The sequence below is a fragment of the Rhinatrema bivittatum genome, chromosome 2 (assembly GCF_901001135.1).
Source record: "Rhinatrema bivittatum chromosome 2, aRhiBiv1.1, whole genome shotgun sequence".
NCBI classification, from domain to species: Eukaryota; Metazoa; Chordata; class Amphibia; order Gymnophiona; family Rhinatrematidae; genus Rhinatrema; species Rhinatrema bivittatum.
Window position 1 is genome coordinate 427,470,122 of NC_042616.1, and position 23,841 is coordinate 427,493,962.

The 23,841-nt window shown below is 44.3% G+C and overlaps 1 protein-coding gene across 5 annotated transcripts in view; it reads left to right on the plus strand.

Annotated features, from left to right (window-relative positions):
- The window catches only part of LOC115084887 (cytochrome P450 2D15-like), a 72,821-nt gene that overhangs the window by 33,196 nt on the left and 15,784 nt on the right, over positions 1–23,841 (plus strand). For 4 of the 5 annotated variants that reach the window (XR_003854664.1, XM_029590278.1, XM_029590277.1 and 1 more), the window contains exons 6-8: positions 1,927–2,068; positions 8,145–8,332; positions 11,602–11,743. Coding sequence is in view for 4 of the 5 variants with exons in the window: in XM_029590278.1 (XP_029446138.1) it covers positions 1,927–2,068; positions 8,145–8,332; positions 11,602–11,743 (472 nt within the window). In the remaining variant the exon portion in view is untranslated. Of the gene's footprint in view, positions 1–1,926; positions 2,069–8,144; positions 8,333–11,601; positions 11,744–15,329; positions 15,490–23,841 lie in introns of those variants that run through there. The other variant, XM_029590276.1, reaches the window with a different exon arrangement.

A 23,841-nucleotide genomic window follows, 5' to 3' on the forward strand; every position in this document is an offset into this window, starting at 1 on the left:
GCCCTATAAATCCAGTCTCTGGGCCCAGGTCTACTTAGTTGAGTTGAGCCGATGCCAGCCAGGGCCTCCTTGAGACCCTCTGAACCACCCCGCCTAGTTTGCCAGGGCTGGGGATTTCCCTGACCCTCTTCTTACTGCTTCTGTGGAGAGGGGATGCTCATTGCTCCTACCTGCACCATTTCCGTTTAAAAATGGCGCCGACTGCCTGGAGTGGCATCACTTTGGAGCCATCCTCAGGGTGACCTGGGATATCTTTTATTAAAGGAATTGGTGAGGGCAGGAGCAATGGGTATCGCTGTTGCTACCAGCATCACAAATCTTAGTGATGAGACTAGGGGCACTTTTTTATCCTGGGTGAAGTGTTGCCAGTTGGATTTGTCTTTGTGCTTCTGTTTGTACTTAAGTAGCAGTGATTACCTTGCCTGAGATGTAGTTTAGATGTTGTACAACAAAGCCATCACGTGAACATACTCAGATATGGCTAGAGAATTTTAGACTATCTGACACAAGGTCCTAGTCCATAGAATACTATTCCAAGAGAATCAAGGCTGATGGAAAATTATCTTGGCTTTAGAAAGCTCTGTAAACCCTGGGTTTTTGATGATGCATTTGATTAACCTTTGTGGATAGTATGATGTGCTTAGGTTCAATTGGCCTGCAGTTTTTTAAATCTGTAGATTTGGTTTATAATCATCTTTTAAAATTGTCATTAATGGTAAGACCTGGTTCAGATTGCCTTTGACTCTTATGATTCAATGTCCAATTTTTTTTTACTTAGTCTGAAAGTAATCAGATTTGTGTGGCTTGGTCTCTCTCTTGTAGATCCATGCTGCTTAGAATTTTGTAACTCACTAGAATGAAGATATCGTTCTATCATTTCTTTTAGGGATGACTCCATTGAGTTATCCACCATGGAGGTCAGGCTAACTGGCCATGTAATCCCCAACATCCTCCCAATTTCCACTGTTATAAAGAGGGACATCAATTGCCCATCTCCAGGAGCTGTAGCCAGAGTGACTGGAGAGCTCTGTCGGTGAAGCTGCCAGAACCTTTTTGAGCTCCCTTAATATCCTGGTATTGCTTGGTCCACTTTCAGTTTTGCCAGTGCCATGCAAACCCTGTCCCTTCTGTAAGTGGAGTGGTACCGGCTCCTCTGCCAGTCATCGGTGGAGCTTCTCCAATCCCTTCCCCTTTGGATACCAAACAATAGCGTTTGTTCAGTATTTCTGCTTTTTCTTTGTCACTGTCCACGCAATCTTCCTTTTTATCTCTGTTTTCCAATATCTCCTCTTCATTTCCTTTTCTCACCTTGTTTTACTGCATAAGCTTTTTTTTTTTCCCCTCCATTTGCACCTTTGCTGTCCTTGCTGTGTTTTTTGCTTCCTGCCGCTTTCCCATAAATGCTTTCCTATCCTCTCCTTTCTGTGACTCCTTGTAGCTTGTGAATGCTAATCATTATGGGAGTCATTTTTCACACTTCCCACATAGCAGCAATGTCCACGAGTGCTTTTTACCCCAGGTCTTTGAACCAATTTTCAAAGTCAGTGTCGCTTTCATTTTTTGAAATTACCAAAGGAAAAAGTGCCCAGAGACTTGCGCCTGCCTTTTTCCGTGGATATGTTTTCTGACTGAAAAATGCCTGTAGTTTTGAAAATCCAAAATCCAGCAGCATTGGTTTGTTCCCCGACCCAAACCCGCGCCAGGAACATCTCCACAAGAATGCGGGTAAAAGTGGGCTCGTCGTGGACCTGGCACGTAGTTTTACCTGCATACAGGGTGCGTAGCTTTTAAAGAGCTCACTTTCATGGGCAAAATGTTGTTTGCCCTTAAATTTTCTGCCACCTCTTATGAAAACCACATCTGTCTTTTATTTATTAATTATTATGTCCCCCTCTTCTCTTACAAACCTCATTTATGTTCATGCAGGCTAAAGAGGACTCTGAGAGCAATTTCAAGGAAGCCACCCTGGTTGCTACAACTATTGACCTGTTTGGAGCTGGCACGGAGACCACCGTTCTCACCCTGCGCTGGGCACTGCTGCTCATGATTCTCTACCCGGACATCCAGAGTAAGAGGGTGCAATGGAGGGAGAAAGGGGGTTATAGAGCATTACAAGCTCTGGTACAAACGGTGTCAGGAGCAGGAATATCTGGGGAAAATCCAAAGACGAGACAAACCCGTCTCACTTTTTATCTTGGGAGATTGTCGCACAAGATGTCACAGGTCATTGGAGATCTATTAAAAGGGATTACTCTGGCACCTTGGGTACCATTCACAGAGCAATAAATGAAGAGACCGTGCAGTCTTAAACGTATCTGAACTTTGAAAAGCTCTTTCCTTACTTGATATGTTCCTTACGATATGCATCTAATGCGTTGAAATCTAGAGGCATCCACTGCTTTGTGGCATGTAAAACAATGCCCTGTACAAGATGTGCGTGTGTATATATATATATATATGTGTGTGTATACCTGTGTATGTATGGTAATGCATTGTCAAAATGTTAAAGCAGTTCATGAAAATTGAAGTGCATAAGAACATAAGAACATAAGAAAATGCCATACTGGGTCAGACCAAGGGTCCATCAAGCCCAGCATCCTGTTTCCAACAGTGGCCAATCCAGGCCATAAGAACCTGGCAAGTACCCAAAAACTAAGTCTATTCCATGTAACCATTGCTAATGGCAGTGGCTATTCTCTAAGTGAACTTAATAGCAGGTAATGGACTTCTCCTCCAAGAACTTATCCAATCCTTTTTTAAACACAGCTATACTAACTGCACGAACCACATTCTCTGGCAACAAATTCCAGAGTTTAATTGTGCGTTGAGTAAAAAAGAACTTTCTCCGATTAGTTTTAAATGTGCCCCATGCTAACTTCATGGAGTGTCCCCTAGTCTTTCTACTATCCGAAAGAGTAAATAACCGATTCACATCTACCCGTTCTAGACCTCTCATGATTTTAAACACCTCTATCATATCCCCCCTCAGTCGTCTCTTCTCCAAGCTGAAAAGTCCTAACCTCTTTAGTCTTTCCTCATAGGGGAATTGTTCCATTCCCCTTATCATTTTGGTAGCCCTTCTCTGTACCTTCTCCATCGCAATTATATCTTTTTTGAGATGCGGCGACCAGAATTGTACACAGTATTCAAGGTGCGGTCTCACCATGGAGCGATACAGAGGCATTATGACATTTTCCGTTTTATTCACCATTCCCTTTCTAATAATTCCCAACATTCTGTTTGCTTTTTTGACTGCCGCAGCACACTGAACCGACGATTTCAATGTGTTATCCACTATGACACCTAGATCTCTTTCTTGGGTTGTAGCACCTAATATGGAACCTAGGGATGTGAATCGTTTTAGGACGATTAAAATTATCGTCCGATAATTTTAATATCGTCTTAAACCGTTATGGAACACAATACAATAGAGATTCTAACGATTTATCGTTATAAATCGTTAGAATCGTGAGCCGGCACACTAAAACCCCCTAAAACCCACCCCCGACCCTTTAAATTAAATCCCCCACCCTCCCGAACCCCCCCAAATGAGTTAAATAACCTTTGCTATTTGTTATTTGTTTTTTTTTTTTTTTACCAATGGGAAAATTGGGGGCGAGGGTCAAATCAGCATTCGGAAACCCCATCCTCCTCTAGAGCCTTCCAAGTTGGTAAAAGGCCAGGGGGAGCTCTGACCCCACTGCTTATTTTCTTGGGACAGCTTTGTTGCTGCCATCTGTTGGCTCAAGGAGTTCATCCACCTGCCAGCATGAGACTTTATCATCTTAACTCTGGCAGGAAGGCTAAAAGGTACTCGGCCTTGCCCCAGAGCCACTAGTAAAAGCAAGGGTTGCTCTGCTACCCATTCACCATCAACAAATGAGGATTATGCTACTGTCTGCGCTCATTACATGTGTGTTTTAACAGGACCAGAATCATCATTATAGCATAGGCCACATGAACACTAGCTTATTCAATCTGCTGCTGAATGTATCAGCACTTAATATTTTTTAAAACAATGTTATTTGTTAATTGGGAAAAATATATCAAGACAATCACCTCATTCCACCTGGGTCACAGACGCTCAGAGGGAGAAAGTAACTTTCCCCAAAGTCATGCATAAAGTCAGCAGTGCAAATGCATTCTCCAACCTCTGAATTCGGAGAAACGAACTGTGTTCTGATACTAGTACTGAATAGTAAATCTTTGCAAACATAATAGAGACCAAGGTTTTTATAAAAATAAGATTAGCATTTCATTTACCACCTTTTCTCCAGAACCTGTGTTGGGGAAGCAGTTGATCTTTGAATAGTGACCACTCCCCATTTTTCACAGAATTAGTTATAGTGATGGAATAAATCTTGAATGTGGCTCCTGTATGACTGGTTTGAATTTTGCTTGATAGTGAGAATAGATATTGCAGCCTTTTCTGGGATAGAGTCTGCCCTGTTTAACTCTATTACATAATTATGAATTGGGATCCTGGTTTTTCCAGAAAGACTACCTTGCTCCTGCTTATAAGAAACAGGTAATGGGGTTGGTGGAGGGAGAGGGGAGATCCTAGGACTTCAGCTCCCATTTCATAACATTCTGAAAGTTTTTGGGTAATAAGCTTTGTGACAGTAAAACCTAGATCTGACACTCACACATCATAGGAGCTGAAACCAGTTGATCTCTCCAAGCATTTCTAAAAATGCCTATTCCTGTTAATCAAGAAAGAGGTAACAGTGCAATGGCTGTAGAGGCAAAAACTCACAGTAAAAACTTTTTTAAATATATCCGAAGCAGAAAGCCTGTGAGGGAGTCAGTTGGACCGTTAGATGATCGAGGGGTTAAAGGGGCACTTAGAGAAGATAAGGCCATCGCGGAAAGATTAAATGATTTCTTTGCTTCGGTGTTTACTGAAGAGGATGTTGGGGAGGTACCCGTAATGGAGAAGGTTTTCATGGGTAATGATTCAGATGGACTGAATCAAATCACGGTGAACCTAGAAGATGTGGTAGGCCTGATTGACAAACTGAAGAGTAGTAAATCACCTGGACAGGATGGTATACACCCAGAGTTCTGAAGGAACTAAAAAATGAAATTTCAGACCTATTAGTAAAAATTTGTAACTTATCATTAAAATCATCCATTGTACCTGAAGACTGGAGGATAGCAAATGTAACCCCAATATTTAAAAAGGGCTCCAGGGGCGATCCGGGAAACTACAGACCAGTTAGCCTGACTTCAGTGCCAGGAAAAATAGTGGAAAGTGTTCTAAACATCAAAATCACAGAACATATAGAAAGACATGGTTTAATGGAACAAAGTCAGCATGGCTTTACCCAGGGCAAGTCTTGCCTCACAAATCTGCTTCACTTTTTTGAAGGAGTTAATAAACATGTGGATAAAGGTGAACCGGTAGATATAGTATACTTGGATTTTCAGAAGGCGTTTGACAAAGTTCCTCATGAGAGGCTTCTAGGAAAAGTAAAAAGTCATGGGATAGGTGGCGATGTCCTTTCGTGGATTGCAAACTGGCTAAAAGACAGGAAACAGAGAGTAGGATTAAATGGGCAATTTTCTCAGTGGAAGGGAGTGGACAGTGGAGTGCCTCAGGGATCTGTATTGGGACCCTTACTGTTCAATATATTTATAAATGATCTGGAAAGAAATACGACGAGTGAGATAATCAAATTTGCAGATGACACAAAATTGTTCAGAGTAGTTAAATCACAAGCAGATTGTGATAAATTGCAGGAAGACCTTGTGAGACTGGAAAATTGGGCATCCAAATAGCAGATGAAATTTAATGTGGATAAGTGCAAGGTGATGCATATAGGGAAAAATAACCCATGCTATAATTACACGATGTTGGGTTTAGGGATGTGAATCGTGTCCTCGATCGTCTTAACGATCGATTTCGGCTGGGAGGGGGAGGGAATCGTATTGTTGCCGTTTGGGGGGTAAAATATCATGAAAAATCGTGAAAAATCGTGAAAAATCTAAAAATCGGCACATTAAAACCCCCTAAAACCCACCCCCGACCCTTTAAATTAAATCCCCCACCCTCCCGAACCCCCCCCAAATGAGTTAAATAACCTGCGGGTCCAGCGGCGGTCCGGAACGGCAGCGGTCCGGAACGGGCTCCTGCTCCTGAATCTTGTTGTCTTCAGCCGGCGCCATTTTCCAAAATGGCGCCGAAAAATGGCGGCGGCCATAGACGAACACGATTGGACGGCAGGAGGTCCTTCCGGACCCCCGCTGGACTTTTGGCAAGTCTCGTGGGGGTCAGGAGGCCCCCCACAAGCTGGCCAAAAGTTCCTGGAGGTCCAGCGAGGGTCAGGGAGCGATTTCCCGCCGTGAATCGTTTTCGTACGGAAAATGGCGCCGGCAGGAGATCGACTGCAGGAGGTCATTCAGTGAGGGTTCCGGCGCCTCGCTGAACAACCTCCTGCAGTCGATCTCCTGCCGGCACCATTTTCCGTACGAAAACGATTCGCGGCGGGAAATCGCTCCCTGACCCCCGCTGGGGGGGTCAGGGAGGCTCTAGAGGAGGATGGGGTTTCCGAATGCTGATTTGACCCTCGCCCCCAATTTTCCCATTGGTAAAAAAAAAAAAAAACAAATAACAAATAGCAAAGGTTATTTAACTCATTTGGGGGGGTTCGGGAGGGTGGGGGATTTAATTTAAAGGGTCGGGGGTGGGTTTTAGGGGGTTTTAGTGTGCCGGCTCACGATTCTAACGATTTATAACGATAAATCGTTAGAATCTCTATTGTATTGTGTTCCATAACGGTTTAAGACGATATTAAAATTATTAAAAACAATATTTTGGTTTATATAAAATAAACCAATATTTTGGTTTATTAAAAACAAACCAAAATTCAAACGTGACCAACCGTATTTATAATTCATTCATTTTTACACAAAATAAAAAATACCACAAAACATTCATGTTTATGTTTTAGTTTAGAAACTAAACTCCCCCCAAATTTTTTTTCTTGACTTTCATTGCAGAAAGTCAAAGAAGCAAAATCTAACAGATGTGAAATTCCACCCTGTCTAACACTGTCCCCTAAAACTCTTCATCTTCTCCAGCCCACACTCACTCGCTCTACAGGGGTCTCCAGCGTAGAAAGGGGCAGGAGCGATTCCCAGTTGTTGCAGCCCCGCCAGCTCCAGTTTGAAAATGGCCAGCCCTGAGGCCGGCAACACTTTGTCTTCTGGCTCCTTAGCCCACGGTCTTGCGATAAAAAGTGGCGCTGACCTCGGGCGGGTCAGCGCCACTTCCAACCAGGAGCCGGCAGAGCAGAAACAACTGGGAATCACGACTTCCCCTTTGCACGGCAGAGCCCCAGGGGAAGGGGTAAGTGTGATCGAGGGAGTGGTGGCAGGAACTGTTTACTTTTCATTTATCTTTTAGAGGAGGGGTTAATGTACTCTTCAGCAACTGAAACCAAAATAAACATTAAATAAACAAAAACCTGAATAAAACAAACCCCTGAAACGGGGAAACTCCTCTCCCCTATCACCAAGAAACACATTCCTATTTATAATCTCTCTATAGAGTTATAAATACAATTATTTTTTGTATTTTTTTCAAAGTTTAATAGCCTGCATAGGTTTGGAGGCTTTTCATGCACATTGTTCTCCTTTAAAAATGAGCAGCCACAAAGCCTGCACACCCCAAAGAGTGTCCCACCCACTTTGCACCTGCTATTTGTGCATGGGGGCAAAAATAAAATCACTGCTCTGCAGGCGATTTTACTCCCCTGCAGCCCCCGACCTAAACCCATACAAGCTGCGTTTGAGGAGGGTGATTTTCAGTCAGGCCACTTTTACCCTGTTAAATACTTTTGTCAAAATTGCTCTCTTCAAATAGTTTAAAAATTTCCGTACAGGGTTGTGGCAGACTGTGAGACTTTCTGCCGCCTCATGCCTGCAGGACAAAGCAGGACCGTGCTTCCTAGAGTAAAGGTGGCACACTGGGGATGGACAAGAGCAAGGTTGGGACCATAGGAAGCACAGTCCTGCTGCCAGCAGCCACCCAGAGGCTCTCATCACACCCATATTGCCTTTGAAACCTGCATACTTCATCCTCTGTATAGATGGAGCTCTGTCCATCCCCCCGCCAGCATAAAGTCTCCCTGTGTTTCCAGGCAGAGTCCATGAAGAAATTGACCGGGTGATTGGCAGAGACAGGAGACCCGTGATGCAGGATCAGGTGGACATGCCCTTCACCAACGCCGTCATCCATGAGATTCAGCGCTACGGTGACATAATTCCCATGGGAGTGCCTCGTTTCTCGTACAGGGATACCGAGATCCAGGGCTTCTTCATCCCTAAGGTTTGTAGAAGCATAGAATCTGACAATAGATCAGGGCCTCCGGGCATGGCACATCTTCCCCATTTCCCCAAATTATTGCAATATCACAGAATTTATTTTCTACTGTGATAGATCGGCGATGTTTGATATGTCTTCTGGAATTTCTGTCACTGCTTCTACCACTTATAGTGAGAGCATGTGCGATACTTAGCCACCTTTTCTGTGAATTCTCTCGACTTGATCCCTATCCAGCCTCAAATCATGACCTTTTGTTCTAATCCAGAGCTTATTTCCTATTGAAAAAAATATTTACCTGTTATGAATAATTTGTGCTTCAGGTATTTGAAATTCTCTGATATCCCCCCCCCCCCCCCCCCACCATTCTTTTAGGCTCACAAGTTTTGTTAAATCACACTCCTTAGCAAGACACTTCCTGCATTCCTAGTCTCACTGAAATCACACATTCAGGGTCTGGAGATGCTGATGTGTATAGCAAAGGATACTATGGTGACACTCGTACACATACCATGCTGTGTAATCAGGAAGGCCACGTTCCGTATCTTGTACAGATTGAGCTTCACATGGATTTCTTCCCATATTCTCTGGCCAGGGTAGGTAACTTCTGTCCTGGAGTGGCCACAACCAGGACTGGTTTTTAGGATATCCACAGCGAATATGCATGAGGTACAATTATATGCACTGCTTCCATTGTATGCAAATATAGTTCATGCATATTGTAAGGAACAAGTATAATTCCCCTGCTGGGAATAATTAGTCTGTGAACTGCAAAGTATCAGTGAAAGAAGTTTATTGTTCACGAACTTGCAAGTCCAGGTGGCAAACAAGACAGTAAGCACACATTACATTGATCAGTTTACATGTTATATACCTTTTTTCTAATTTATTTATTTAAAGAGTCTTCTATATCGACATTAGTCAAAACATCACATCTGTTTACATCAAACTATAGGAAGGAAATTACAAAAAACAGGGGAGAGGGTAGGGGGGTATAATGAACCAAAAGGAAAGCAAGAAGGCATTGGAACAAATCAACAAGTGAACTAGCAAGCCATAGGACAAGATCAGAGTCAAATTCAGAACAATATAACATCACAATTCAAGGGTCGTCAAGGATTTTGGGGAAAGGCTTGTTTGAAAAGCCAAGTCTTAAGTTGGACTCTGAATTTTATAATGTATCATTCTAGTCTGAGGTGGGTCGGGAGTGAGTTCCAGTGCATGGGTCCAGCAATGGAGAGCACCCAATCCCTCATAGACATGAGGTGAGCTTTCTTTAGGGAGGGCACATGGAGGGACCCTTTGTGGTCCTCGTAGGTCGATTCGGGCATGTGAATTGGAGGGGGTTGACGAGCCAGTTGGAATTATGTGAATATATGGCTTTATGGATAATGGTCAGGGATTTATAGAGGATACGGGAGGGAATGGGGAGCCAATGCAGGTCCTTCAGGATCGGGGAGATATGGTCATATTTGCGAGCGTTGGAGAGAGTTCTGGCTACAGCATTCTGCAGCATTTGGAGGGGCTTTATGGAGGAGTAGGGTAAGCCAAGAAAGAGGGAGTAATAGTAATCCATCTTGGACGCAAGTGTAGCCTGGATAACCGTACAGAAGTCACTGGCATGAAGTAGTGCTTTCAGGTTTTTTAAGACATTAAGTTTGTAGAAACCCTCTTTGAGGATAGCATTGATATGTTTTTTAAGGTTCAGTTGCTGGTCGATTTGGACCCCCAGGTTCCTTGCGCAGGGCTGCGTGCGAAGAGTCTTGTAGGTGGGGTCATTTGTGAATGAGGGATTAGTAGGGAGATGTTGGGAGATGAGGAGCAGTTCAGTTTTGGATGTGTTTAGAGCCAGATGGAGATTGATAAGTAAAGTATTGATGGCGGCAAGACAGTTTCCCCAGGATTCAAGGGCGTTGAATAGGGAGCCTTGAATGGGTATGATGATTTGCACGTCATCAGCGTAGAGAGAGAATTTGAGGCAGAGTTCTGATAAAAGTTTGCACAAAAGGGTGAAGTAGATATTAAAGAGGGTAGAGGAAAGGGAGGAGCCTTGAGGGACTCCTTGGGAGAGGGCATAGTGGGTGGACTCAGCATTGCCTATTTTCACAGTGAATCACCTATTGTCAAGGTAGGATGAGAACCACTTAAGGGCTGTGCCGGAAAGGCCAATGTTGGTTAGGCGAGAAAGAAGGTGATTTATAGTATCGAAAGCTGACAATGTCCAGCAGAGCAAGAATGTAGCTGTGACCTTGATCCATTCCCCTGAGTAAGTGGTCGGTCAAGAAAAGTAAGAGGGTCTCGGTGTTGAGATATTTGCGGAAGCCGAATTGGGAGGAGTGAAGTAGATTGTTGGTTTCAAGGAATTCTGTAAGTTGCGAGTTGACAACCTTCTCCATGACTTTTGAGATGAATGGGAGATTGGAGATGGGACGAAAGTTGGTAGGGACCTTGGGGTCTAGTGAGGGTTTTTTGAGGCAGTGGTTTGACCGCGGCATGCTTGAGTGAGTTGGGGACGATGCCTGAGGAGAGGCAGCGTTTTAGCTCTGTTCCTTCTATTTCTCTTTCTTGTCCCCTGTGGCAGGCTGTCCTACTTTGCTGTTCTGCAAAAAGCTTGTGGAAGAACGGGGGGGGGGGGGGGGGGGGGGTGGGGGGGGGGGGGTTTACAGAGGGGGCTGCTTCTTCAGCGTTCTGCACTTTATTTCTTAATACTCAGCAAGAATAAGAGGGATTTTCTTAATTTGGCAGTTCAGCTACTGCTGATTACACAAGGTAGAGGGAGGCGGGTCTTGGGCCTGTTTCTCAGCTGGCAGTGTTTCCTACTCTGTTCTAGCCACCTTTTTATTTAACAAGTATCAGCATAGAGTAGTGTGGATATTAGACATATAAAGCAACTTATATCCCTAATTCTTTATAGGTATGTAATAGCAACATTTAAACCTCATTTCTCACACATATTCAATGTGAATGTTCTGAAAACCAGACCCGGAGCTGCCTGCCTCGTTCTATGGCAAACTCCTCCCCCCTTTCTGGAGCACACAGGTTAAGAATCCAGCAAAAAACTCTTAGACTCTCGAATATCCCAGGTCCCCTTGTTTAAAAAAAAAAATCTTTTAGCAGGCTCTTTTCTAGGCTTAAAGTAGCATCCAACGAACATGAATTCTGGGAGTAGTTCTGATTTAGATGGTAAGATTTTGGAGCAGCAACCCAGTAACCATGCAGTTTACCTTGTACAATATCAATCTTCGTTTTTTCCCCCCCTTCCCTTGGTATTAAAGGGGGTGACCATCCTCATCAACCTGTCCTCTGTGCTGAAGGATGAAACCTATTGGGAGGAGCCGCACCGGTTTTACCCCGAGCACTTCCTGGATGCAGAAGGGCAGTTTGTGAAGAGAGAGGCCTTCATACCATTTTCTGCAGGTGAGTATCGAACTCCTCTAAGATTTGGGATGCCCAAGAATTTTATCGGAGGGAGGCTGATTTTCCTAGACAAGGAAATACCAAATATTATTGAGGTCAATATTTAGTAAGCTGGTGAGCAAGCAAGTTATCCAGATAAAGTTAGCCGGATTACTTGTTCCACATATTCAGAGGGATAAATGTCCTGCTGAATATATTTTACTAAATTAAGCTGGATAACTTTAAACCTTAATTGGCTATGTCTAAATAATAACCAGTTTGATGTTAGCTATCCAGCCTTATGTGGCTGGATAACTTAATATTTAACCAGATCTCTTAAAAAATACAGCTGGTTCAGCAGCACTGTTTGGTTAAAAAAAAAAAGTTCAATGCTGGCCTGTGGGCTGATTCCCCCTCCCCTCCCCCAATATTTCACAAACAACCCTGCTGGGCCAAGCACCTCCAAGTTCCTCCCAATACCTCTGAAACTGCATTAAAAAAAATGAGGACCCCCTTAGGTTAGGCCCCAGCTCTTTTCCTGGTTTTTTTTTTTTTTAATCTTAATCTGGCTCCCTCCTGTCCCCTCTCTGCCCACCCACAATTTCAATATCCTTCCACCCCAGATCTCCCAAACCCCAGCAGGGAGCAAGGTCTTCTCTTACCAGCTCCTGACGCTTCCAGCATTGCTCTGACAGCTACACTGGAAGTGTAAGTTTTCAGCGTTGCTGTCAGGACAATCTTGGATAGTAAGGCAGGTAGCAGTAAGAGAAGACCTTGCTCTCTGCTGGAGATTTAGAGAGGGTGGGGGAGGGGGAGGGAGGAGAGTGGGGAGGAGAAACAGTAGAGAGACAAATTAAGATTTAAAAAAAATGGGGCGAGGGGGCACCAACCTGCAGACCCTGCAACATGTTCTTTTAATGCAATTTCGGAGGGGTTTGTGGGAATAGGGGTGAGGGGTGCTCAGCCTGGCAGGGCCATTTGTGAATTATTGGGGGTGGGAAAGGGCTCACAGGTCTGCATTGAACTAGTTTTTTTTATTGTTTTTATTTAAACTAAACAGTGCCACTCGACTGGCCTATATTGTTTTGAATCTAACTGGTTAAGTCTTAAGTTACCTGGCTCTGAAGCAGGCCTAAAGTTATCCAACTAACTTACAGGTCGATAGAGTAAAGGGCCCTCAACATGCAAATGCATGTTGAGGGCCCTATTAGGTATGCGCGCGGGATCCAGTAAGTAAAATGTGCAGCCAAGCTGCACATTTTACTCTAAGAAATTAGCGCCGACCTTTGGGTCGGCGCTAATTTCTTCCGGCGCCAGGAAAGTGCACAGAAAAGCAGTAAAAACTGCTTTTCTGTGCACCCTCCGACTTAATATCATAGCGATATTAAGTCGGAGGTCCCCAAAAGTAAAAAAAAGTAAAAAAAAAAAAAAATAAAAATTTGAATTTGGCCCACGGCTGTCGGGCCGAAAACCGGACGCTCAATTTTGCCGGCGTCCGGTTTCCGAGCCAGTGGCTGTTAGCGGGCTCGAGAACCGACGCCGGCAAAATTGAGCGTCGGCTGTCAAACCCGCTGACAGCCACCGCTCCAGGCCAAAAGGAGGCGCTAGGGACGCGCTAGTGTCCCTAGCGCCTCCTTTCCCTCGTTTGCACCGCGTCTCCTAATTTGCATGCTGGAGCATACTGGATAGCTCGCACCGGCGAAGGGCCGGTGCGTGCGCCGGGAGAGCGGGCGTTCGTCCGCTCTCCCGCGGTTTTACAGTATCGGGCTGTTAGCTAGATACAACTGAAAATTGACTGAAGGGTCGATGTAATAAAGTGCTCACAGCTTAATGAGTGGTTGGACGCGCATCCATAACCCCCGATGCAATAAGGGGATCAGGACGTCCAAAATGCGGGTGGCTAATAGCGCTCATCGCATGTAGATTCCATGTAGATGAGACTATTAGCTATTACCCTGCAATGCAATAAATTACTGCTCGCTCAACGTGCCCTTGTTAATGCTGTAAATTTAACACCAGTCCCAGAGCTGAAGTTTCACCTTGCTGTGTGTCAAAGGCTCACAACCCCCCCCCCCCCACCCCAAAATTACTGCTTTCTGTGGTGCCTCCTACTTAGTATTGTGAAGATACTAACAGGCCGATACAGTAAAAATTGCGCGTGATACGGTAATTTAATTTATTTAAATGAGGGCCGGCGGTAAAAAGAGGCGCTAGGGGCACTAGCGTGACAGGCTGTCAGCGGGTTTGACAGCAGATACTCAATTTTGCCGGTGTTGGTTCTTTTTTTTTTAACTTTCGGGACCTCCGACTTAATATCACCATGATATTAAGTCGGAGGGTGCACAGAAAAGCAGTTTTTACTGCTTTTCTGTGCACTTCCCCAGTGCCGTGAGAAATTAGCACCTACCTTTGGGTAGGCGCTAATTTCTTAAAGTAAAATGTGCGGCTTGGCTGCACATTTTACTTTCTGAATCGCGTGGGAATAACTAATAGGGCCATCAACATGCATTTGCATGTTGCGGGCGTTATTAGGTTCGGGGGGGGGTTGGACACGCGTTTTCGACGCGCTATTACCCCTTACTGATAAGGGGTAAAGCTAGCGCGTCGAAAACGCGCGTCCAGTTGCGGGTTAACAGTGCGCTCCACCGGAGCGCACTGTACTGTATAGGCCTGTAAGTCGGAAGAACCTCAGAAAGCTGTAGCATGACAAAATGAAAGGGGCGAAAAAAATTCTGGGCACAAAATACTCCAGGCCATGCATATCGTGTGTGTATATTGCGATGTAGCAGGACATAACGGACTCTCATATTGAGTGTCCATTTTCCTAACCCGCACACAGCCACGTTTCCTGGGTGCCTGATGCCAAGGATGCGCTAGGGACTCACAATTTTCCCTAATGCGTCCTTTTTAGCGCGGAAGCTCGTTTACATGCTGCACTGGGCACCCAAGATAGGTGAATATACGCACATTAGAAAAACGGGTGCCCAGTTTAGACACCTATTTTTAACGAACACTTTATTGCATCGGCCCCTGTGTTAGCTGATTAATTTAGGCCCACCTAGAAATTTTTTTTTTTTTAATCGGGTTAAAATTTTAGCCAGATAATGACTGTCTGCTGAGATCTAACTGGATGAGTGACACAATAGCCAAGAAGATGCCTTTTAACCACATTACTTGTGAGTTAACAGACTAAATTGCTTTGAATATTGATGCCTTTATTTTTTTCTGGAAAAAGAAATCACAGGGATGAAAAAGCAGGTTTTGCATTTTTAAATAAAAAGGGCCTTCGTGTCCGTTTTCCTCCCATGCGTTTTCTCCCCTTCCTGCCCCATTTTCTTTTCTGTGCCTCTTTCTTTGATCTGTGCATCTTCATTGTCATCTTTTTCTATGTCATTTTTTTGTAACCCGTGTTTGTGCTCCTGTCCATTACCTTTGTGGTATGGTATCCTATATTAATCTTCCCCACCCACCTCTTCCCCACCCAATCTCTTTGTAATTCATTATAAACCTCTTGTAGTCAGTGTAATCCTTTTCAGCCCCTTGTAAATTTAATTATAATTTGTTAATTTTGTTATTTCTATCCTCTTCTCTCTTTTACTTTGTTCAGGCTCCGCTGTTTCGGACCTCTATCAGTTATCCTCCCCCCTTACCCTTGTTATTTGTACTTTCCACCTTTTGTTTTATGTGAACCGATATGATGTGTACTTTAATGTCGGTATAAAAAAGCTGTTAAATAAAATAAATAAATAATCTTTTATACCCTCTTTCCTATTATCTCTTCTGAACCCTCTCTTCTTCTTTTCCTCTCCATATTTTCTGTTGTCTGACTCTTCTTTCTAGTTCTTTTTTTCCAGGCTCATCCTTTTCAGCACTGTTACTCTTTTTTTTCATTTCTCTAAAGCACCATTCCTCCTCATCCAGACAAGTGGGCTGTTCCTCCTACCAACAGATGGAGGTAGCAAGCACAGCTTTCTCTGTGATGTCATCACAGCTCGTCACATTTGATGCCCTTGAGGTTGGAGTAAGGCAGGGGCTTCTCCAGTGTCCTAGGCCAGGCTCCTGGTTTTCTAATACCAAGATATGTGCCCACTCACAGTTCCCAGTCACAGGAGGAGTTTGGTTAACCCTGAGAGGTTTTGAGTTGGAAGATTAAAAGGATCCTCTGACTCTCCTCCCCTCCCCCCCTCTTCCTTCCTTCTGGCTTCTCTGCCTTTAAAGATTTATTTAAAAAAGGAAACAGGAGAGAAACTCCACAACAGCTTGAAGTTTTTTGTGCAAGCAATGTTGCCGGCATTGGGAGGGTAAGTTCCATTAAGTTATGGGGGTTAGCTCCTTTAGCATCACTCTAATTTGACCGCCAGTGCTCCTGATGGAGGTAGAGAAGGGCTGCCAGTGCTTGACTTTCCTGCTGTAAGCACAATTCTTCCACTTCTGGGATTTTTTTTAATGTGAAAACTTTTATCATAAACAGTACATTGGTGAGGATGCTGTGGATCTGATACATCCCTCAATGATACATCCCTCAATGATACATCCCTCAATGATACATCATTATTCAACTCAACGACAACAAATCTCTCCAATTCCCCCTTTCCCAACCACCTCCTCCCCACCTCCCTGTACCCATTATTCTGTGTCAATGAATTCAAACTAGTCTAGAGCAGTAGAGCAGGATAGAATACCGTGGGCAGTCATTCAGGATCAAATTTCGTGAACGGTGGGAAAGCGCCTGCAGATATGGGTCCCAAACAGATAGAAAACACTTTCTGAAACGTGGAGAGCTGCGGGATGACAAATTCTCCATCGTCATCATGGAATGGACTGGGTTCCGCCAAGCCCAAAATGAGGGCGGGGTGTCACTCCTCCAAACCGACAAAATCACTTTTTTCCCCACCAAACTAGCTTTCTGAATCAATAAACAAGAGCCAGGATCTTGTACTCGTAAGGGAGATATACAGCCAAATAGAAACCATAATGGGGTCACCGGTACAGAGACATCTAATATGTCGGCCAGATACTCAGCAACGCGACACCAAAACCGCTTAACAGGGGCACAGGTCCAGAAGGCATGAGACAAAGTGCCTAGAGCATGTTTACAGCACCCACATAAGGCAGAAGCGGAAACGGTCAGAGTGGGCTACCTGCGCTGACACACATGCCCGCCCCAAATAATTTTACTGTAACTCCCGATAGTACATATTAGCAGAGATCCTGGATACCTGTTGGAAGCAAATCCTGAGAATGAACTGAGTAACTGTGAAGTCACCATCCCTATTCCAGCGTTCCACCAAGGTGGCACAGGTATCAACCTTTACAAGGTTCCGCACACATTTATAATAGGCAGACAACGAGGGGGTGTTGTCCCGATCAAAGCCAAATACCTGGTCTAATGTATGAAAGGTCTATGGCTGCTTGGATGTCATTGACAGGGAGTGGAGGTAATGTCTAATCTGCAAATAAGGAACGGCCTGGTGACATCCCAGTCCATAGAGAGCCCTCAATTCTTCAAAGGATAGGATCCTTCCCTCCACAGTTAATAACTGCCCCAATTGAGTAATACCTTTGGATGCCCAGGTACGGAAGTCCGCTGACTAAGAACCCGGGGAGAATTCAGCATTACCAATAATAGGCAAAAAATATGAGCAGAGCCAGGGTACATGCAAGAGCCTGGTTGTCTTCAACCATGCCTGACGGATAGGCTTAGTGACGACAGCCTGAACTAAGAGAGTTGGGAGCTGGCTCGCCTCCGATTGCAGGACATATTTAAGATCTAGTGGTGCCGTGAGCGCACTTTCTGCCAATATCTTTACATAGAACGACTTGTCAAGTAACCAGTCTCTGACTTATACGCAGATTGCTTGCCAAGTTATAGGTGGCTAAGTCTGGGACCCCCAATCCACCCGATCCCCATCTCTCCTGCAACCAAGAGAGCGGCACCCTGGCTTTCCCGCCTCTCCACAAAAAACATCGAAGAGCTCCATCCAGAAGATATAGATCTCTGCATTTAAGCTGCAGGGGTAAATTCTGAAGAATATACAACCACTTGGGGAGAATAACCATTTTGAACAAATTCACCCTCCCTCCCAGGGATAGCAGCAGAGCCCTCCAATTTGCTAAGGTGTCCTTAGTATAATGCAAAAGCTGTGGAATATTGAATTTATAGATTTGGTCTGGAATATTTGGAATCAGCACTCCTAGATACCATAAAGATTCACCCACCTAGTGCAGATGAAAAGGCTCAACCCACTGCTCCTTCAAAGCCTCAGGATAAGCCAAAACGGAGGACTTACAGCATTCAAACGTAACCCGGAAAAGGTGCCAAATGTCCATATCAATTGCAGTAAGAGATGGAGCGAATTCAAGGGATCAGTGAGACAGACCAGCAAGTTGTCCCCAAAGGCTGCATACTTAAAAATTTCCGATTTGAAACGGATGCCCCGGATTTCTCGGCTTGCCTGGATGGCTAAAAGCAAGGATTCAAGCTGCAAAATAAATAACAAAGGAGATAGAGGACAACCTTGTCTGGTACCCCTTGTCACCAAGAAGGGTTCTGATAGCGTACCATTAACAGTAATAAATGCTGCGGGTTCCTGGTATAAAAGCTGTACTACCTGATAAAAGAACCCTCAAAGCCCATTTCCTGCAAAATATTAAAATAGCGCCATTCCACCTGGTCAAATGCCTTTTCGGCATCGAAACTGATAGCCATATAGGGAGTATTCATCTGCTGGCTCATCACCCTAGCCGCCAACACAAGCCGTATATTGGAAAGAGCATAATGCTTTCTCACAAAGCCCACTTGACAGTCTCCGATCAGGAAAGGTAAAATTAAGGCCAGGCGATCCGCCATAACTTTGGCCAGCAGTTTTTGGTCAAAATTGAGCAAGGATATTGGGCGATAAGATTCAGGGAGGGGGGGATTTTTGTCTGCTTTAGGAATAAGAGAAATGTGTGCGAGGTTGACATGGGTAGGGAAAGAGCCAGTATTTATGAGCCCCGAAAACAAAGATGTTAGCGGTATGGCAACCTGTTTAGTAAGACATTTATAAAATTCGGCCAAATAGCCATCTGGGCCTGGAGTCTTGAAACATTTAGACCGACAAATAGACAGTTGAATTTCTTCTGCTGTAATGGGGCAATTAAGCTCTTCCCTTTGAGCCGCAGTTAAACAGGGAAGGGCTAAACAAGAACAAAACCTCGAACACGTCTTCTCACTCCATCCTTCAGCTGTGTAAAGGGTCGAGTAGAACACCCTGAAAAGTTGCAAAATGGAAGGAGTGTCCGTTACCAGTTGCCCATCAGGTGTCTGCAGTGCAGGAATAAAACTGGCCTTATGAGCCAACTGAAGCAAGTGAGACGACATCTTCCCCGCTTTAAAGCTTAAACTGATAATACAAAAGACTTTTTCTCCCGCTGGTGCAGTAGAGAGTTTAACGAATGCTGAATGGAAAGATGGTCTTCTCGAGCACTCCCCGCAGCAAAGCCAACCAACTGGGCATGTGCTTGCCATAACTGAGCACTCAGTTTCAAAATCCGCTGATTCAGAGATTTCCACCTATGCGAAACATAAGAAATTATATCCCCCTGGATCACCACTTTAGCAGTGTACCAAAACAAAGTAAGTTGAGCAATATGTTCCTGATTTAATTGTACATACTCAGACCATTTCTCAACAAGGTACTTCTAAAATTGTCTTCTGCCAAATAATAGGGAAACCGCCAAGTTTTAGAGGTAGGCGGCGCATCTGTAAGCTGAAGGTCTACCCATACCGGGGCGTGATCAGAGACAACGATATCGTCAATACCTGTTGCTTGACTACAAGGGAAAGCATGACAACTAATAAGAAAATAATCCAGTCTAGAGAAGGTAGCATGCGCCCTGGAGAGATGAGTGAAATCCTTCTCCACAGAGTGGAGTGTCTGTCACGCATCTATCAAATGCAATGTCATCTCGAACATTGACGGGCCATTACCCATACCAGGCTCGTGCCTGCGGCTGTGAGATGCATCAACCTGAGGGTCTCTAATAGTATTAAAATCCCCACCTACAATTACCATTTCAACCATATAAGGGAGCAATAAACGGTAAAGTTCCCTAAAGAAGCTAGGGCTGTAAGTATTAGGGGCATATAAATTGCAGAGTACCAGGGTAGTATTATAAAGTTCCGTTATCAAGATAAGAAAACACTCCTGATGATCCTTAATTTCTGTGTGGCTCATTATGGGTAAATGTTTGTTAATCAAAATGGCCACTCTGGCAGATTTAGATGAGGCTGAGGCATAATAAACTCCCCCCACCCAGGTCTTGCACAACTTTGCGTGCTCACTATCAGTGAGATGAGTTTCTTGCAAGAATGCCAAGTCAGCGGACTTCCATTTTAGTATAGACAGTATCTTGGACCGTTTAATCAGCGCGTTAATCCCACATACCTTCCATGAAATTACTCAAGTAGTGTTGCTAATGTGATGAGTCAACTAAAACAGACAGTTGCTGATTTAACCACAACAGGTGGACAGGGACCCTCCCAGCCGAGGCCCCCTCCATCAATTGGTATTGCCCCTGCAATATTATATCAGTGCTTCTATTGGACCGAGACTCCATTGACACACAGCACTCCCAGAAAAATAATCCACATCCCCTTAAGACCTCCCTCCCCCCCACCCCTATCTACCCACCCCTTCCAGTCCCCAGTCTTCCCCCAAGACCATAATACAGAGATCACCATCATGCATTCAACCCCCCCCCCCCAATCCAACCCCATCCACACCTTGCACATACAATAGAAAAAAAAATATAGTAAGTAAGTAAAAAAAAAAAGACAACACTGTGTCCACTCCTGGAACATATACAGTTAGGTATCCAAAAACAATTGAAAAGTCCCCTTTTTTAGTGAAGGCTTCTCTCAGAAAAAACAAAAACAAAGGCCAAAATGTCCAGCTAGATGCGCCACGAAGCGCTCTCAGAGAGAATAAAAAAGCCGCTCCGCAGTCTGACCTCTATATCTCAAGGACCCTCCAGTCTGAAGAGAGAAAAAAAAAAAACCATGCAGTAACAGCCGGCAAAATCGACCATAACCATAGGCTCAATGTCCACTTGCCCTTAATGTCAATCAGGGGCTCCTTCCCCCAGTTTCAGAAATAAATCAAGCTCTCCAACTGGATTGCATGAAAAGAATAAACTGCAATCCTCCGAATCAAACTCAAAATGCAGGCTAAAGGCCTAGTCGCCGATCTTCTCAACCAGGTGTCCCAGTCCCCACTGCTTCCTGTTTCCTGTGCACAAACAAATTTAGTCGCCTCCTCGGCCGAGGTAAACCAGCGCACTCCTGTCTGAGTAGCCACTCACAGGTGAGCTGGATAGAGAATTGTAGCCATAGTCCCATATTAATGAGCTTAGAGCAATGCGGGGCCAGAGCATGCCATTGGGATGCCACGCCAACAGAAAATTCCTGAAACACCAAGATTTTTTTGTTACCATAAGTCAGGGTGTGCCCCGCACAGAGACCCTTCAGAATTTCTTGTTTATGTGCGAAATTAAAATTTTTTCGCAATAGTAACTCATGGGCAGGTGGCATTCACCTGTCTGGGGCCGAGGCGGTGTGCTCTCTCCACTCGTAGGTGCCGTGTGCCACAGTGAGGCCTAGTTACGTTGTCAGCCACATCTCCAGAAAGCCAGGCAGCTCCTTTTCCTCTAGTGATTAAGGGAGACCAATAAATCGCAGGTTAGACCTGTGGGAGTGATTTTCCAGATCCTCTATAAGGGTTGTCTGTTTGCTCAGTGAGGCCTGTAAAGCTGCGATATCAGTTTGTGCCATCAGGAGGCCATCTTGCAGATCTGAGACCCTCTGCTCCACCTCCGTGAAGCGGGTCTCATAGCCAGTCAAAGCAGCAGAAAGCTCCAAGAGCTGATTGGAGATTGTTTTTAGCTCTGGCCTTAGCGCGTCCATCACAGCTGCTTTAATTGTAGCCAGCGATGCAGCTGTCGAGGCCGCCTCCAGGGTGTCAGCGGCTGGTGGCGGTGAGGGCTCTGGGCCTCATGGCTTCTCTTTATCCTTGTCCTTCGTGACCACCCGAGAAGCCATTCTCTCTTCCAACCAGGCAGGGAGGGTAGAGTAAGTCCATGGCAGTATTTGACTTACAAAAAATCACTTTTGCTGGAGTAGATGGGGTTGGATGCAGAGGCCAGGCGCCGAGAGGGATTTCTACATTTGCTTCCCTCACTGTATCACGTGATCTCTTCTGGGATTTTTTTATGCGGCTTGTCTCAAAACCAGAGGAGTGCCCAGAGAGCGTTTTAAGGCCCCCATTTCTATATCAGCAGGGCCAGCCATCACTGGAACTGAGTCCTCTTCATCTTCCTGCTTGGGGAGCAGGGTTCTGGTGCCTATGGAATCAGCATTTTTGGGGGGAACAGCTGCCATTTAAGCTGCAGGTCCCTCAGGACATATGGCCCCCTCAGAGCACCCCAGCTGTTTTGTGGAGCTCTTGCATTTATCCTTAATTGGGGACGGGATCTCTGAAGCCTGTGTGCAAGAAAGAGTGTATGAGAGAGAGGAAGGAAGTGTCTCTTCCCATCCTCTCCCCCACAAATCCACGACAATCTCAGGGGATCTGGAAATCAAAAGCTCTTAGGATTGGAGAGGGTTTTTTAAAAATCCTTATTTGATTTAATTATTATCTGGTGTTTCACGTCTGCTATTTTGAAATAAATATTTTGTTTGGGAAATTTTGGATATTCTGTTCATCAACTGTTTCATAATATTTATTTTTATGAGTGGTTTTATTATTGATTGTTTTATATTTCTTGATTTTATTGTTTTATGTGGTATGGTGATATTTCTGTTTTTTCATTGTTGCACTACATATACAGTCTGGCTTGTGGTTTACAGTTTAGTTTGTCTTCACATTTCTGTTTATATTTTATGGTCACTTTATTCTGTATTTGGTGAAGGTCTGTCTGCATGTGTCACTGAAATGAGGGATTCTGCTAGTGTGTAGCTTCTGTAAGGATATGTTGTAGTACAGCTTATTGTGTTTTCCACATAGGAGATGTATTATTTTTCCAACCTGGTGTAATATCATGGCTCTGTCTTTTCCTAGGTAGTTATTGCTGTTTAAATTGTCAGCATTAGTGCTGTTCTATTATGGCAGGATTGCTACGTAGGTTCTGAGTGTCTTTTTTTGCAGGGTTTTGAGTGACTTCACATAGTAGCTTGCAATGGAATGTGTGTGTATTGCTGTTGCAGATGTGACATCAGAATTTGGAAATTTGTATTTTGTATGGTGAGTTGTAAGAGGAAGATCCATTACAGGGGAAATTTCTGTAAATATGGAGTGTTACATAGAAACATAGAAATGACAGCAGAAGAAGACCAAATGGTCCATCCAGTCTGCCCAATAAGCTTTCACACTTATTTTTTTTCATACTTACCTGTTACTCTTGTCCCTTATAAGCAACTTTTTGATTCTATTCCCCTTCCACTCCCGCCATCGAGGTATCTAGCAGTGCTGGAGCTGCATCTAAGTGAAGTATCTAGCTAATTGGTTAGGGGTAGTAACCGCCGTAATAAGCAAGCTACACCCATACTTATTTGTTTACCCAGACTATGTAATTCAGTCCTTGTTGGTAGTTGTCTGAATATAAATAATTTTTTCTTCATTCCCCCTGCCATTGAAGCAGAGAGCTATGTTGGATATGCATTGAAAGTGGAGTATCAGGCTTATTTGGTTTTGGGTAGTTTTATTTTGAGAGACTCCAGACTTAACTCTTGTATCTATATTGAAGAACTGAATTAATGAGGATATCAAATTTAATCTTATTTTTACTGGGAAGAGAAAACTGGCAAAGGTTTTAAAAATAGTGCAGAAGCCCCTTGGGCAAGGGACTGTGCTGTCTAGAGACACCACTGCTCACTGTGTGTAGCAGCTGTCAGAATTGGGCAATGGGGTATATTGCAAGCAGTCTTTCTCTGTGTCCAGTGCAGAGAGTGGTTCTGAAGCGCCCAAATGGCTTCTGAATCTTCCAGTTGTAGGGCACTCAAGACATAGATCTGCTGCTACCCAGCCCAACAGAAAGGTTTGGGAAGTTTGCTCAAGAAGGCCCTCCAAATTCAGGTGGGC